Here is a 15,591-nt window from a genome sequence, read left to right as displayed (position 1 = left end):
GAGACTCCACTTTGTCCCTGTAACGGCATTTCGCTTGTTTGATTGCCTTGCGGAGGGAATAACTACACTGTTTATATTCAGCCATATTCCCAAATCTTTCTTGAATCTTGAAGCATGGGTTCCAATTGGTCAGAACAGCGTTGAATGGTTCTAGTCACTGGTACATCCTGTTTGAGTTTCTGTCTATAAGACGGTAAGAGCAAGATGGCGTCGTGGTCAAATTTGCCAAAGGGAGGGTGGGAGAGGGCTTTGTATGCATCGAGGCAGTTAGAGTAGCAGCGGGGAAAGTTCGTCCCACTGGCCTCACAACACATGTAACCGCGCCAGCCCAGGACCTCCACATCCGGGTTCTTCACCTGCGGCATTGTCTGAGACGAGCCACCCAGACAGCTGATGAAACTGTGGGTTTGCACAACTGCAGAATTTCTACACAAACTGTCAAAAACCATCTCAGGGAAGCTCATCTACGTGCACGTCATCCTCACCAGGGTCTCAACCTGAGGGTCTCAACCTGCAGTTCGGCGTCATAACCGACATCAGTGGGCAAATGCTCACCTTTGACGGCCACTGGCAAGCTAGATAAGTGTGCTCTTCACGGATGAATCCCGGTTTCAAATGTCCCGGGCAGATGATGAGCGGTTTGCGGATGTCAATGTTGTGAACAGAGTGCCCAATGGTGGAGGTGGGGTTATGGTATGGGAAGGCATTAGCTACAGACAACAACAAAAAAAAGGCATTTTATCGATGGCAGTTTGAATGCACAGAGATACCGTGACGAGATCCTGAGGCCCATTGTTGTGTCATTCACCTGCCGCCATCACCTCATGTTTCAGCATGATAATCCACAGCCCCATTTCGCAAGGATCTGTACACAATTCCAGGATCTGAAAATGTCCCAGTTATTCCATGGCCTGCATACTCAGACAGCTCACCCACTGAGCATGTTTGAGATGCTCTGGATCGATGAGTACGACAGCGTGTTTCAGTTCCCGCCAATATCCAGCAACTTTGCACAGGTATTGAAGAGGAGTGGGACAACATTCCACAGGCCACAATCAACCTGATCAACTATATGCGATGGAGATGTGTCGCGCTGCATGAGGCAAATGGTGATCACACGAGATACTGACAGATTCTGATCCACGCCCCTATTTCTTTTAAAGGTATCTGTGACCAACAGATGCACATCTGTATTCCCAGTCATGTGAAATCCATATATTAGGGCCTAATGAATTTATTTCAATTGACGGATTTCCTTATATGAACTGCAACTCAGTAAAATATTTGAAATTGTTGCGTGTTGCGTTTAGATTTTTGTTCAGCGTAGTTTATTTTTCACTACGGCCAATATTCAACAAAAGATGAAGAGAGCCTTGTGTCTCCTGACCCCTCCTGTCTCAGCCTCCAGTATTTATGCTGCAGTAGTTTATGTGTCGGGGGGCTAGGGTCAGTTTGTTATATCTGGAGTACTTCACCTGTCCTATTCGGTGTCCTGTGTGAATCTAAGTGTGCGTTCTCTAATTCTCTCCTTCTCTCTTTCTCTCTCTCGGAGGACCTGAGCCCTAGGACCATGCCCCAGGACTACCTGACATGATGACTCCTTGCTGTCCCCAGTCCACCTGGCTGTGCTGCTGCTCCAGTTTCAACTGTTCTGCCTTATTATTATTCGACCATGCTGATCATTTATGAACATTTGAACATCTTGGCCATGTTCTGTTATAATCTCCACCCGGCACAGCCAGAAGAGGACTGGCCACCCCACATAGCCTGGTTCCTCTCTAGGTTTCTTCCTAGGTTTTGGCCTTTCTAGGGAGTTTTTTCCTAGCCACCGTGCTTCTTCACCTGCATTGCTTGCTGTTTGGGGTTTTAGGCTGGGTTTCTGTACAGCACTTTGAGATATCAGCTGATGTACGAAGGGCTATATAAAATACATTTGATTGAGCCTTCAAGAAACATGGAGAAGCATAAAGCTACTATCTAGTGGAATTCGTCATCAAGCCTGGTAGAGAAGATAAATCAAAAAGACTGCAGTTCCTCCAGAATCCCCGTCACCATGTCTCTGGTGATAACCAATCCACATTCTATTCCTGGAACGCATGTCACTAAATGGGTCAAGATCACGACGATACACTGTATATAGGACATCATTAGCTAGACACATCAGCACCGAAACATAGCTGCAGATAACTCACACACAGTGAAAGCACCCAATTTAAACCAATGCAAACTCGGACGTTGGATTTTATTGCACGTGTGCTTAGATTTTTAAAAAGTTAACGGAATCCAGAATGGAGGGGGTAGCTTTAGAATCTCCCTAAATGTGTGACATCATATACATCATTGACACTGGCTATCGTCTAATGGAATTCTGGGATTTTAGGAGGTTTTTCTACCGACGGCTCATGTGTGAGAGGACAAAGGCTCACGACTATAAAAATGAACCAGACCTATCGCAGCCAGTCTGGGCCATAGAGCACAGCAGCAGCAGTGACAGGAGGTGGGCCAGTGCCTCTCCCAGTCTGCCACCCTGCCCTGGGGCTCCATAGTCAACACACAGGGCCAAATGTGTTTGCTTTACTACCCAGGGACCCCATTAGATGAGAGAGCCCCACAGACAGCTCAGAGATCAAACAGGGCAACCTCAAGGAATGGGGTCATACAAACAAACTGACCCACCAGTGTTTATGGTAGAAATGTCACCTTTAAAGGTGAAAGTAAAGAAGATGGCAGGTAATCTAGATACAGAGAGAGAATTTACCATCGGTCTGAACTATCTGGAAACGGTTATAGACTGTGATCAGTATTTGTGTTTATTTTAGGTGCTATCTAGAACCTAACAGGGTTCTTCAGCTGGCCCCATATAAGAACCCTTTGTAGAACCCTTTTTCGTTCCAGGTAGAACCCTTTCCACTGAGGGTTCTACATGGAACCAAAAAGCGTTATCCTAACCCTTTTGCAACCCTTTTTTCTAACAGTGTACAACAACACAACCACTCACATAGATGAGGCCAGAGTAGTAGCGGTCCTTGAGGTTGTGCAGCACCGAGGCCTCGTTCAGGCAGGTGAGCTCGGCCATGTCTTCCACCTTGCTGAACTTAGGCGGGTTCATCTTCTGGATGTCGTCCTTATTGACAACGGCCTTCTTGCCATTCTCTGACAGTTCCACCACCACCTCCTCTCCCCGCTCCTCCTTGATGCTGGCCGCCTCAAAACCATGACGCTCTGAAGGGATCCACACCACCTTCTTGGCTGTCCAGTCAGCCTGTGTGGCCGGGTTGTAGACGACAGCGCGGTCCACAAACAGGTACCGCTCCGGGTCCTCCAGCCCACTTCGATGAGCCATTTTGGGGGTACCAGAGCAAGAGTGGCACCTGGAAGAGGCAGAGACAGACAGAAACTCAGTATAGCAACATGTTTGTCATGATGTTAAGCACTCTCAGGCATTGCATTTATCAAGGTGACATTAAAGTTACCCCCTTTTCAAGTCTAGGTGTAGCCAGCAGATCCGACCGGCTTGCTTACAGCTGCACTGGGGTTAGACAGAATTCCTGTGTAGATTAAGACACCATGGAGCCTGCACGAATATGGCTCGGGAAAACGTACCTCAATCCAGGGATGAGAAATACATTGCACTCTGAGAATTGTCCCATTATCCCAACTGTTACACCAATAAGATTGAACTACTGCTACATTGTATCTGTACACGCAAAAATAGGCCTACAACGTCATTGTTATTTACAGCATAATTTATCACAAATTCCTCATCCAAGTAGATGTTTGCAGCCAAACATGGAAAGCAATTCCTCACTTTCAGGTAGAGTATTCAACGTGTTGAACAAATGTATTCAGAATAAAGTACCAAACAATTGTATTTTTTGTTGTTGTTGATTTGCCTTTGTTGACTCATTTAATAACACGCGTCTTACTCTGACTTGACTAGAGCCACCTCGCGCGCTGGTGTAACCGTGTTGTGAATGGTACGCAATCGGTCCACACATGACAATCAACATAGACAATAAACATGTATTTATTAGATCAGCAGGTCCCTGAACAACCTATATCACTATTATAGATCACGTAGATTCAGATAGCTGCACGTTATCTGACATTTAACCACTTTGATAATAACAGAAACCTTCTGAAATCATGCAGCGAGCTGTACTGGTCAAGGGAGTCAATTTTGGTGTAGCAACATCTCTAAAGTCATCATTTCAATTTCATTCAATTAAAATATTCAATAAATATAACGCAATATATGCCTTAAACATATTTTAATTCAACGTATCTGGGTAATCAATAGTCCTGAACGTAATATAGCGACATCATTGCAAGTACCTCCACAGTTACGCAATTTAGCCTAAATCCATCCAGCCGGACAGTCTTCAAGTTGCTAATATAACCATGTAGAATTACAATTATTCCTAAAAGAGCTGGTAATTTACCTGGTGCTGTGACGGAAGAAACGAGGACAACTGTTCACAGGAATAGACCGACCTCCCTCTTTAATAACACTTTCTGCAACAACACAATTGATATTCAGGCATCTGTCTAGGCTTTGGTATGCACCAAAGACACTGCCCCTACGGTTGGGCCCCTCAACCGCACAGATCTGACCGCTGTTACTCCGCCTACGATGGGTTGTGCAGACATGAATATTGACCAATAGATCAGTTCATCCGAATTCAATAGCTCATTGTGATGCTTTACGTGCTATATTTTCTACAGTGTTGATATCCTCTGACAAACAGACGTCTAATGATAAACAAATACAAATCGTGTTTTATTCTGAAGCCACATGAGGTGAATATAGTATCTAGTTGTGAAAGTCTATGCACTGCACACGCCTACTAGATGCGGCTAAAACACAATTGGATTCTCATGCTGCAGTCTCTAGTACCCTTGCCTCCTATTGGCTAAAAATAACGACCCTAGAGAAAACCAACTATTTTCAGAGGAATGATTTCTGGTCCATCGTTCCACCTGTTCCTGACACCGTTTTCAACCTGACCCTCAACATGAGAAAAAAAGCGCCCGATTAAATCCTTATGACCAGTGCATGAAATAACAATGCACATATTTGTTCCTTGTCATTAACACGCTGTTGATGCAAATAACGATCTAAAGTTTTTTGTATGTTCATCGGGTATTGCATGGAGTGATATTTGACATGGTACAAATGTTACAATGAGCTACCACATAATAACTGGTTAGATATCATGATATGCAACACCCCCATCTTGTGTCCAAAGTGGTGGGGCTTATTTGTACCATTCTCTTCTGGGAAATATAGGTCATTGTTGGTTTAAAGTCTATTTTCGCTATTATTCCACAAACATAGTTCAACCCTGTTCATGTCACCTGCATTGCTAATCTACTTTCAAAAGATTTAATACAAATTCATGAAGATGTTATCATACCAGGATTCCATTCATGTTGACCAAGCTTTATTATCAAATTGTGAACACAACTCACTGAACATAAGCTTGATTTTACATAAACATTTTATTACAAATGGAAATATTGATTAGTAAATTGAACAAGTGATCGGTAATTAAATAGCCTGTCTCCATGATGTGGTGGTTGTGATGATGTTGATGTTTTATATCAAGAAGAAAATTACATAGTATCTGACAACATGTACAGTATTGTGTATCTCTACTGGCAACTTTAACGTCCTCCTCTCCATGCTGCTCCACCACGTTTTCCTCCTCCTCCGCCCCCCCCTCCGCCACCACCAGCGCCACCTCTTACTTTCTTCCTCACACCGCTGGACTGCTCTGTGTCATCCCCCTCTTCTCCTCTGGGCCGCTTCCTCTTTTCTCCTTGTTCCTTCATTTCCTGAGAGGGAAAGAGGTTATTGTGACTGACTTTAGAGCTATCACAATGGATGACGACATTGCTGAAAAGACACTGATTGAGACTCACAATTCTGGCGAATCGCTGCGCCTCGCTCACTCTCTCCACCAGCATCATCACTTCCTCCTCCTGCGTGGGGAAGGCAGGCAGCTTCTTGCCAATCAGAGTTTCGATTCGCTGGAACAACTCCACATCATACCTGAGAGGTCAATATGTCAACCAGAAGAAAATCTTTGGACAAAGTCACCAATTTCAATAAGATTGGTTGAGAGCGAGCATAAAGGTGGCCCTTACTGTGTGACAAATGTGATTGATTTTCCAGACCGTCCTGCTCTGGCGGTTCGCCCCACTCTGTGGATGTAGTCCTGAGTACAAACACACACGGTAAAATGCCACTAAACTTGCTCGGTTGGGTCCCTCATTGAAGAGACTGCAGACAGGGAGAAACATTCACACAAGCAAGACTGATACCTTTGAGTGAGTTGGGATGTCGTAGTTAATAACACAGTCTACATGTGGAATGTCCAGTCCTCTTGATGCCACGTCCGTCGCCAGCAACACAGAGCGAGACTTAGACTTGAACTTGTTCAGCGACCCTAGACGTTTGTTCTGACCAACAGAGAAAGACATTTATTATTTATACATGCAGATTCCACTGATGTGTAAAACATTTGGAAGTGTTATAGAGTATGATATTTGGAGTGAGTATGTTGGTAGACAGTAGTGTGTTTGGATAAGGGGGGTACCTGACTCATCTGCCCATGCAGGGGGATGGCAGTGATGCCCAAGTTCCTGAGCAGCAGCGCCACACGCTGGGCATTGTTACACGTACTGCAGAAGATCATGAAGGAGTTCCCAGCCAGCTCGTTGATGATGGACACCAGGTAACAATCCTGGAGACACAGCCAGTTAACTTACAATCCAACACTAACCATACACAGCTTCTGACTTCTCAGAGACAAATTACCATTAGAACATCAAACTTAACATACTTTGTATTTGGAGGGTATGAAGACGTAGTACTGCTGAAGTTTTTCTACTGTTGAATACTTGGTGTTAACGGCACATTTAACTGGATCCTTCAGAGCTGCTCTCTGCAGCTTGGCGACCTTGGTAAATATAGAAGACATAGAAGGGTTAGTGTGACAGGCCAGATGTTAAAGATACTCTGACAAGTCTCAAATGAAAAGCTAAAAGGAATAGATAATAGGAGCTATTACGTGGTTACCTTTTTGGTCATGGTAGCAGAGAAGAGGAACGTTCGTCGGTCTCTGGGAATAACCTTTAGGATCTTGTCTACCTCAGTCTCAAAGTCCATGTTGAGGATCCGGTCTGCCTCATCCATCACCAGGAACTTCAGCGCTCGCAGTGAGAAGCCTTTTGTGTTCTCTAAGTGGTCTATCAACCGCCCGGGGGTGGCTGTTATGACATACATGGTGAATACACCGTATCAACCAGGAATGCACTTAAAAGATGGTACCATATTATGCAACTGAAAGGGGTAGGTTGGATTAAGTTATTTTCTCACCAATGACAATGTGAGGTTTCTTGGCCAGGACCAGGGATTGGGACATCATGTCAATTCCTCCAACGATAACAGCTGAAACAGAAAAAAATATGAGTTAAAACAACAGTCACATGACACTTGAGTTCCATCAAATATGTTTCTACTCCTTCCAATGCCCACGTACCGGTCTTGACTCCGATGCTGGAGCCCAGGGCCTCAAACTGCTCTGCTATCTGGAAAGCCAACTCTCTGGTGGGGGTGAGTATGAGCGTGTGCAGCCTCTGAGCGGAAGCGAGGAGTGACTGCAGGATGGGCAGAGCAAAAGCCCCGGTCTTCCCTGAGCCGGTCTCTGCTAAGCCAATTACATCCTTTCCTGAGATAGGAGAGAAGAAAGTGCATTGTGAGTGTACAGACAGACATGAGACCTTCCCCCGAGAGGACAGGTCTTTACCAACCGTTTTATACATCTCACAAACAAACAAGAACATTCAACCACCTCCATCCAACTGAACTCACCTTGTAAGGCTACAGGTATGGCCTCTACCTGGATCTTTGTAGGAGTCTTCCATCCCAACTGTTCACAAGCTTCACACAGCACTTCAGTTACACCCTATATTAAACAGATGCATGCCATAGCAGGAATATGTAAACACGTTAGAATATGGAGTTTATGTTACACATCTACACAAATCGCATGGCTGAATGCGCGCCCGATTTTTAAATGCCTGTCAATGACATCACATCACCTCACAGCTGCACCCAACTCTCTACCTGGTGAAGCGTAGGATGCTGAACTGTATGTTGGTGGTTGAAAGACAGTTAACTTGCTAACTTATCAGCGGTAGGTTGGTTTGTTGATATGCTCTTAACGTTAGCTCGCTTCCAAGCTTATCCACCATTTCCATTTAGCTAGCTAGCGTTACTCACCAGATCTTTGAAGGTCTTCACTGGCTTGTCATTTTCCGCGATATTAACGTTACTGTTATCATCATCACTACTAGAATCTTCATCCTTTGCGCCATCTGTTTTTATCGCAACACTTTTTCCCGAGTCGTCCGCCATGCTTGTTTGCCAACATGCCGTCTACGCTAAACTACGCATGTACGGAAATGGATTTCGTGCTAGGATTTCTGGGACTTGATGTTCCCCGCTGAATTCATAAATCATTTCAATTAATTGCAATGTTTAGACCACATTCAGTTGTCAAACGTTGCAGATATAAATGTCACGAATAGAGCTGATGTGATTCCTTATCCAACATAGTTCTTCCATCTGAATGATCCAAAACGTTGCATCCTGCTGAATGAGCCTGTTCATCATGGTGGTTTATTCATTTGTAGTCTGACTTATGAAAAGATGCTTAAAAAAAGATTGGACTGAAAATAGTTAATTGAGTTTAAGTATTTATTTAGTTGCAGGTCTAACCCTTTCAGACAAGCATATGCACACTCATTTGGATTTTCCTACAAACACCCCCTTTCTTTCTTTGAAATCCATCACGTTTCTCAGTTCAACAATAAAATAAACATTTGACAGTCATAAAAAACACTAGCTTTTTCACAAAGATTGAGCCAAATTATCATAGCCATGTACAGTAAGTTGGTAGGGAGGAGATTCTAGTCTCATTGTGAAAAACAAAGCCTTTCTGCTTCATTTAGAGGAACCAATGTGTTTCTGAACAGCATCTGCTTGCTGGTATCACTAACACATTCTTCATGACCCCTACTGTTCATTCCTTCTCAACACACCCACCCTTTTCACCCCGCAGCCCCTGTCAGTCTCAGAGGAGTCCCTCCATCTCCCTCATGAAGGCCTCATACATCTGGTCCTTGGTCTTCATGTTGGGCTGAGAGACTGGGCCCATCTGAGTAGGGTTGGCCGACCCCATGGGGGCAGCCATCGACTGCTGCTTCTGGCCTCCCACCCTTTCCTCTCTTCTTCCTCTCTTTTCCATAGGCCCTCCTCCGCTCCCGGCCCCTTTATCCCTGCGCACCCTCAGCGCTGTGGGCACGAAGCGGGTGACCTCTGTCTTGGGGTTGATGATCTGGGGTTTGGCTGAGATGGTGGCTCCGCCACTCCCCTGGCCTGTTGCCAGATTGCTGCCTCCGGCTGAGATAGAGGTGATGTTGGCCCGCTTCTCGATGGTTGGTGCATGGTGGTGGCTGGTGGGGTTTGTGCCTGACGGCGGGGCACTTGTCCCAGGGGGAGGGGGCATTTGCATCCCTGGGCGCATGGACATAGGCATGGAAGGAGGGGGCAGCATGGAGGCATTGGGGTTGCTATGGGAGCCATCTGGGTTGGAGCCGGGTTTCTGGCGGTGGACAATGCTGGGGGGAGCGCTGAGTACGTTGGAGTTAAGTGGCGGGGGAAAAAGAGAGAGGGGAGGGGCGAGTTGGCGTGGGGGGCCAGATCGTGGTGGAGGGGGGATGCCTACAGAAAGCGAGAAGAGAGGAGATTAGAGTGGGGGGAAATCCTGCTTTATTCCCATGCTTTGCAGCCCAAAGCATGGGCTTTATTTTACATTCATTTTAGCTTGAGGTATGTGCCATGTTGACATATATTTTTATTACTGTTAACTTTGGGTACTGCTGAACTGTAGTTATGTTACATTTGTTTTTGTATGTTTTGACAATGTTCTGTGTTTAAGGAGAAGGGATAAAGTCATATGTAATTCCAATTAAAGGCAAAAAAATACATCCACGCATCCACACAAACCTGGGGGAGCTGGGGGAGGCAGTCTGGGTGGGGGTCCCCGGGGTGGAGGACCAGGAGGGAGGCCTGGAGGGGGGCCTGGGGGAGGGCCAGGGGGACGACCTGGAGGGGGGCCTGGGGGCAGTAGCCGGGGCATCGGTCCCCTTGGACCACCTAGCATACCAGGCGGCCTCAAAAACGGGGGAGCACCTTAGGATGACAAACAAGACATATCATATGACATATCACATCATAGTGCTTTGTTTTAGTAATTTGATAGTAATGAAGCAACGTCATACAAGATGACACTCTACTCCAATCATTACTACACATAAAACCAACTAACCGGGCGGAGGGCCGGGAGGCAGGCCAGAGGGCGGACCAGGAGGCCTCATTGGAGGAGCTGGGGGTGGTCCCAACGGTGGAGGCCCTGTCCCTGGTGGACCCTGCATGTGTAGAGGTGGTTGCTGTCCTCCCATTGGTCCAGAGGGTGGAGGCATGCGCTGATTGGGTATAAGATGAGATTGGTTGTCACCTGGTGGTCCCCTATCCTCGATGTCTGAGTCGTCAGAGTCAGTGTACTCCTCCTCAACTTCCTCTTCCTCCTCTTCGTCTTCAGGGATGGACTGCCCTGTAGACAAATAATAAAGGGGGATGAGTGAAAAAGGGATGAAGGAAGAAAGTATAACCTAGTTCCCATGGAGAAATCATCCTCCAGCGAATACAAACCTCTTTAAAGGTCATTCTCCAAAATAGTGTCAACAATCCAATCATTCATCTGCATCACAAGTCCTGTTCAAGTGTGGTAGTGGTGTTGTGTGAAGACTGAAGAAGACACAGTACCTGCCATCCTAAGCATCATAGCCTGCAGTGGAGTGATGGCCTTTTTCTTCTTCACAATCCTCTTCTTCTTGCTCTTCTCCCTGGGTGCTGAGGGGGGCATGTCTGCAAACCGCACACTGCGTCCTGCAAAACATATCACACAACCTCGTGTAAAACGCCATATCACAACACCAAGCAGTGCAGACTTGAAGACAGAACCCAACACACTTGGGGTGATCAAGCATGCACATATGCGGACAAGGCTCCGCTTCTCACCTGCATGTCTGTCCCCTCTGTCCTCCTCTCTGCCCTTCTCTCTATCGTTCTCCTGCCGGTCCACCAGCATCCTCTTGTCAACCTCGCCTCCTTCATCCCTATCTCCTTCACTGTCCTCTTCAGAGTCGCTGTCGTCTTCCTCGCCATCCTCTCCATCGCTCTCGCTCCCACTGTCCCTCTCTCCTCCCATCAGCATAGTGTCCAGGGCTTTCTCCATGTCAGAGGCCTGGTTGGACAGATCTGGTTGTAGGCAGAGAAAGGTGGATTTGGATAAGAAAGTAGAATGAAGCATATTTATTCCTCCTGATCCCATGTACGAACATGCAGAGGTGAGGTGTGTATGCAGTACCTGCATCTGCTGCAAACTGGGCCCTACGTGAGGCGTACAGCGCGAGGACCTGAGACGGTGGGGGGCCAGGTGGGGGACCTGGGGGTTTCCTACCAGGGGGTAACCGAGGGACGCCTGCCACCGCTGCAGACATGGAGGCACTGATCCCCTTACTGAGAGAGAAAGAGAGAGTGAGAGAGTGTTTACAGAGCAGCTGGTAGGGTTGTGGTATGGTCCACAGGAATGATACTGAGACAGCACTGTAAATTCAGGGGACTGCCCACCTAAACGAGGAGCCCTTCTTCAGGATGGAGGGAGGCTGGGCCCCAGGCAGGGGGATGTCCTGGATCAGGATGCTGGAGGGGGCGTGGGGCATCTCTGGGAGTGGGATGCTATCCACCTCCACCAGTTCAGCATTCTAGTTGACAGAGCGAGGAAGAGGAAGTGTGAGTAGTGAACAACAGCAACAATTATGACATGATCTCAGCACTGCTCGGTTTATCTGTGCAATTCATACATGTTCATCAGCATAGCATACACACCTTGACTGAGTCGAAGTAGAGTGACAGCTTGCCGCGATTGCTCTCATAGTCCAGCTCCAGTTTGCGTAGCTCCTTGTAAGTGTCTGGGTTCTCTCTTTCATACAAACGTACGATGCGCTCAAACGTCTCCCGTAGCTTCTTCCTCTTGTCTCTCAGCACCTTCTCATTCAGCAGCGGCTGCTGCACAGGGTTGAACTCTGGCACAGAAAAAAAAACAGAGAACAGATGTGAACAGGAGAGAATACAATTATTAGCAAGATCCTTTTGGAAGACAAATAAACGCACAACCTTGTTTAAAACCCGTTTGCAATGGCTCACCCATTTCATCCAGCTTCTCCATGTCTTTGATGATCTGTCTGGGGTCCTTCATCTTCAGTACAGCTGTTCTCACCATCATCCTCTGCTTCTTGTTCTGTGGCGCAGCAAAGAAGAACACAGTGAGATTTATAGACAGAATACAAAGTCAACCTGTCATTGACATTCAAATTGTCAGCCAAGGTCTTACCTTCTTCAGCTCCCGTTTCCTGGCCTCCTTCCCTGAAGAGGAAAATGGCACCGCATTAGGTTTGATGTAGAAACTGTTACCTGACAGTTCCTCTACGTTGATGCATTTACTATTGTTCATAGTGCTGCTGAGCTCAAAAAGACACTGAAATGATTTTCCTTTCACATACATGGGATCCCCTGAAGCTTAAGTAACAATGGGTGTCCACGGATGTGTTCATGCTCAAGTTGAGGTGAACGTATGATGTGAGCAGTCATGACGACGGAAAGGGTATGACGTTACTTACTGGCCTGGTCGGTGGGGTTCATGAACTTCCCACTCTTGGTGGAGGAGGTCGAACGTCGCCCCATGGTGATGGCGCGTCTCCTTCACCCTGCCAAGTAAGATACAGTATCAACTGAAAATAAAAATCTATAAAGTTATATTTCTAAGATAGCTGCTGGGATGGTGTAAATAAAACTAGGCTGCATTACACCCTGCAATGGATATTCCAACCATGAGCCCCAGCCTGCTCTGCTCTTGCTGATCAAAAACATTTTGTGTGATTCCTAACCAATGGCTGTGCTGTGTAGGCCTATGGTGGCAGTTCATAGGGAGAGTCAGGGGCTTCTTCCAAAAATTGCACTCTTACGGATGAACAGTGTTTCCCAATCCTGGTCCTCTGGTACCCCCAACAGTACACATTTCTATTGTAACCCTGGACAAGCACACCTGATTATACTTGTCAACTAATCATCAAGCCCTCAATGAGGTGTGTTTGTTAAGGGCCACAACGAAACGGTGTACTGTTGGGAGTATTAGAGGACCAGGGTTGAGAAACACTGCTATAGGATATGTTCAGATAAGTTTGAGAAGGAGTGCGAAGATGAGGAGGACCGGAGGTCAACTGTTATAGCTTGCTACTACTATAATTGATTTGATTAATGATGATGTAGGCCTATTTATCAGAGTTATTGACCTCACAATAAGCAAGATTTGAGTAACTTACAATGTGGTGCTGAAACGAAGCAGCGGCACAATCAATCAGAAAATGGACAGCTCATTGTGCTGAAAGTAGGCAAATTCAAGTAGGCATAATTAATTTCAACATTCTTAATTTTAATTAGTTTACTAACAACAAGAGGGCTTTGTGTTGGAGCCTATTTAAGAAATAAGAGGTAGGCCTACATGTTTGGCAGACTCACTTAGGCTATAGACTGCTATGTCAATCAATTCCCCCCCATCCACTCTTTAAATAACAGCACTTCACTGACACAGAGGTAGGCTAAGTTAAAACCAAGACACAAATTGATGGGGTAGGAGACGTTATGCCATAAGCCAGCTTTTTATTGAAGAAAATGGCAGAAAAGACTAAACAAATCTGATTATATAAAGTGATCTATAACAGTACTTTGGTCCACGATGCTTTATGCTAGAAACAAGCTGTAAAATATCCAGGAAAGACGTGACTCCGATGCATATGGGAATATCATTGTTTCTAGCATAAAACACACAAAAAATGTCCTTTGCTTGGGAAGTAATCTAATGCTGTCACTATCAATTGATTAAGTTATTCACTTCCTATACAATATAAGATGTTTAAAACCAGACAGCTTTTAGGTAAACACTTCTGACCTCTCATTGGGTTGAGCTACAGAAGAAGAGTAGCGAGCAGTTAAAGCTTCCATTTTTCTGCATCGGTAGGTCTACTCTGTCTGGGGTGATAAATTAGGCCTAACTTTGGAAAGCACCATGCTCAGATTCCTAATGAGGTCTCAGATTGTATTACTTGCAAGCAGGGGCAGTTTCATTGCAAGCAAGACACATTGATTTGGCATTGGAGAAATATGATGAGATGAACACAGGCATATGTTCATTCTTAGCCTGTAATTTAAAAAATATTAATCTTTAAGGCTATGGTATGTCCAAGAAGTGAGTAAACGCTAGACATGTTCTCTGCTATCCACTTTGTTTTGATTATTATTTTGGCTATAGGGGAGGAAATATGTTTTGCTCTAGGGAGGGCCATCCATTTCAGAGAGGTCCTTATTATAAATAACTTTCACTCTCGCTGCGATTAAACCAATAATGAATTGCCTTTTGACATTGTGCTGAGAAACATACTTGTACATACAAGTTCGTCTCCCAGCACAATGTCACAAGACAATTATTGGTTGAATAGCAGCTAGTCAGAAGTATACGTTAACTAGTCCCAACTAACAACCAACGTTAGCTAAATTAGCTAGCAACGCTGTGCAAGTTATAATGTTAGCTAGCTATAGATGATGCAAATACTCGCCAATATTAATTTACTGAAATGTTAAATAGTTAGTTAGCAAATTTTGTAACCAACGGTAGCTATATCACCAAATTCTGCAGGTTTCACATCAGCATAACGTTAGCTAGCTAAATTAGCCAGTCAACTAGCTCGATGAACAGGTAACGAGAAAGCCAACTTGAATTGACTCTACCTTTATCCACGTGAAAACTGTGGGCAGTTTGCCTTTCCCCTCTCTTACTTTCCAATCGGGTAAATGGTCAACTATAAATGTCGTTGCCTGTATCAAACTAATATATGTGATATCCTTTTAGATCACACTGACATAAACGCTTTTGGCTAATTGATGCAGTTCACCATGTTTTGATTGCCGCGAGCTAGGGCGGAAGTCTCGTGTGAGATAAACCGGAAACGCCAAAAAAGAAGGTCAAACAAAATACGCTCAACCCCCCCCAGTGGCTGACCTAGTAGACTGCAGTTTTGCACTCAAAGTCTTTGCTTCATGTCTGCAGTTTTGGGTGAACCTGCAACCTTTGCTACTGCTACTCTTACGAATAGCCTACGCTTCAACCAAGTTCTCTTGCAGGTGAGTGAGTGCCTTTTGCATTGTATTATACATATTTTTTGGGGGTAGAATGGCCAGGTTACACCAATCTTAAGGCAAGATGACCTTACATAAATACGAACATTATTGACAGGGATGACCAAGTTAAATGCCCCAGCCTTGGGATCATTTATGCATTTGAACGTGTCTTTGTTTTGACAGAGGCACCACAGGTAGATAGATATGTTTGTTCATGCAATATC

General features: G+C 45.4%; 3 protein-coding genes across 8 annotated transcripts in view; all 3 read right to left on the bottom strand.

Moving 5' to 3' along the window:
* The window catches only part of LOC110486468 (myosin-10), a 74,991-nt gene extending 70,214 nt beyond the window's left edge, over positions 1 to 4,777 (bottom strand). For 2 of the 4 annotated variants that reach the window (XM_036941158.1, XM_036941159.1), the window contains exons 1-2: positions 4,443 to 4,761; positions 2,999 to 3,371 (exon numbers count right to left, since the gene is read on the bottom strand). In XM_036941158.1, coding sequence (XP_036797053.1) covers positions 2,999 to 3,343 — 345 coding nt within the window. In that variant the 5' untranslated portion in view covers positions 3,344 to 3,371; positions 4,443 to 4,761. Of the gene's footprint in view, positions 1 to 2,998; positions 3,372 to 3,473; positions 3,497 to 4,442 lie in introns of those variants that run through there. The other 2 variants (XM_036941157.1, XM_036941156.1) reach the window with 2 other exon arrangements.
* A 645-nt stretch (positions 4,778 to 5,422) lies between these two features.
* Positions 5,423 to 8,475, bottom strand: ddx47 (DEAD (Asp-Glu-Ala-Asp) box polypeptide 47). The gene is made up of 11 exons (XM_021558094.2): positions 8,291 to 8,475; positions 7,880 to 7,973; positions 7,548 to 7,736; positions 7,385 to 7,456; positions 7,085 to 7,275; positions 6,849 to 6,965; positions 6,603 to 6,749; positions 6,328 to 6,465; positions 6,151 to 6,221; positions 5,926 to 6,055; positions 5,423 to 5,838 (listed from the first exon to the last, which is right to left on the bottom strand). The coding sequence occupies exons 1-11, from the start codon at positions 8,423 to 8,425 to the stop codon at positions 5,668 to 5,670; spliced, it is 1,455 nt and encodes a 484-aa protein (XP_021413769.2). The 5' UTR covers positions 8,426 to 8,475; the 3' UTR covers positions 5,423 to 5,667.
* A 274-nt stretch (positions 8,476 to 8,749) lies between these two features.
* On the bottom strand, positions 8,750 to 15,149 carry LOC110486466 (WW domain-binding protein 11). 3 transcript variants are annotated; one of them, XM_021558092.2, is made up of 12 exons: positions 14,978 to 15,149; positions 12,814 to 12,900; positions 12,528 to 12,559; positions 12,341 to 12,434; positions 12,023 to 12,219; positions 11,765 to 11,898; positions 11,502 to 11,653; positions 11,153 to 11,392; positions 10,898 to 11,020; positions 10,401 to 10,685; positions 10,079 to 10,264; positions 8,750 to 9,793 (listed from the first exon to the last, which is right to left on the bottom strand). In XM_021558092.2, the coding sequence occupies exons 2-12, from the start codon at positions 12,875 to 12,877 to the stop codon at positions 9,144 to 9,146; spliced, it is 2,157 nt and encodes a 718-aa protein (XP_021413767.2). In that variant the 5' UTR covers positions 12,878 to 12,900; positions 14,978 to 15,149; the 3' UTR covers positions 8,750 to 9,143. The 3 variants fall into 3 exon arrangements, with proteins under 3 accessions (XP_021413767.2, XP_036797049.1, XP_036797050.1); XM_036941154.1 differs by lacking the exon at positions 14,978 to 15,149 and adding an exon at positions 13,159 to 13,177 and having other exon boundaries at positions 9,144 to 9,793; XM_036941155.1 differs by lacking the exon at positions 14,978 to 15,149 and adding an exon at positions 13,081 to 13,118 and having other exon boundaries at positions 9,144 to 9,793.
* Between the last annotated feature and the right edge of the window lie 442 nt (positions 15,150 to 15,591).

The sequence above is a fragment of the Oncorhynchus mykiss genome, chromosome 13 (genome assembly GCF_013265735.2).
Source record: "Oncorhynchus mykiss isolate Arlee chromosome 13, USDA_OmykA_1.1, whole genome shotgun sequence".
Classification (NCBI taxonomy): Eukaryota; Metazoa; Chordata; class Actinopteri; order Salmoniformes; family Salmonidae; genus Oncorhynchus; species Oncorhynchus mykiss.
The sequence above is the reverse complement of the archived record's forward strand: the minus strand, read 5'-3'. Positions and strand labels throughout refer to the sequence as shown.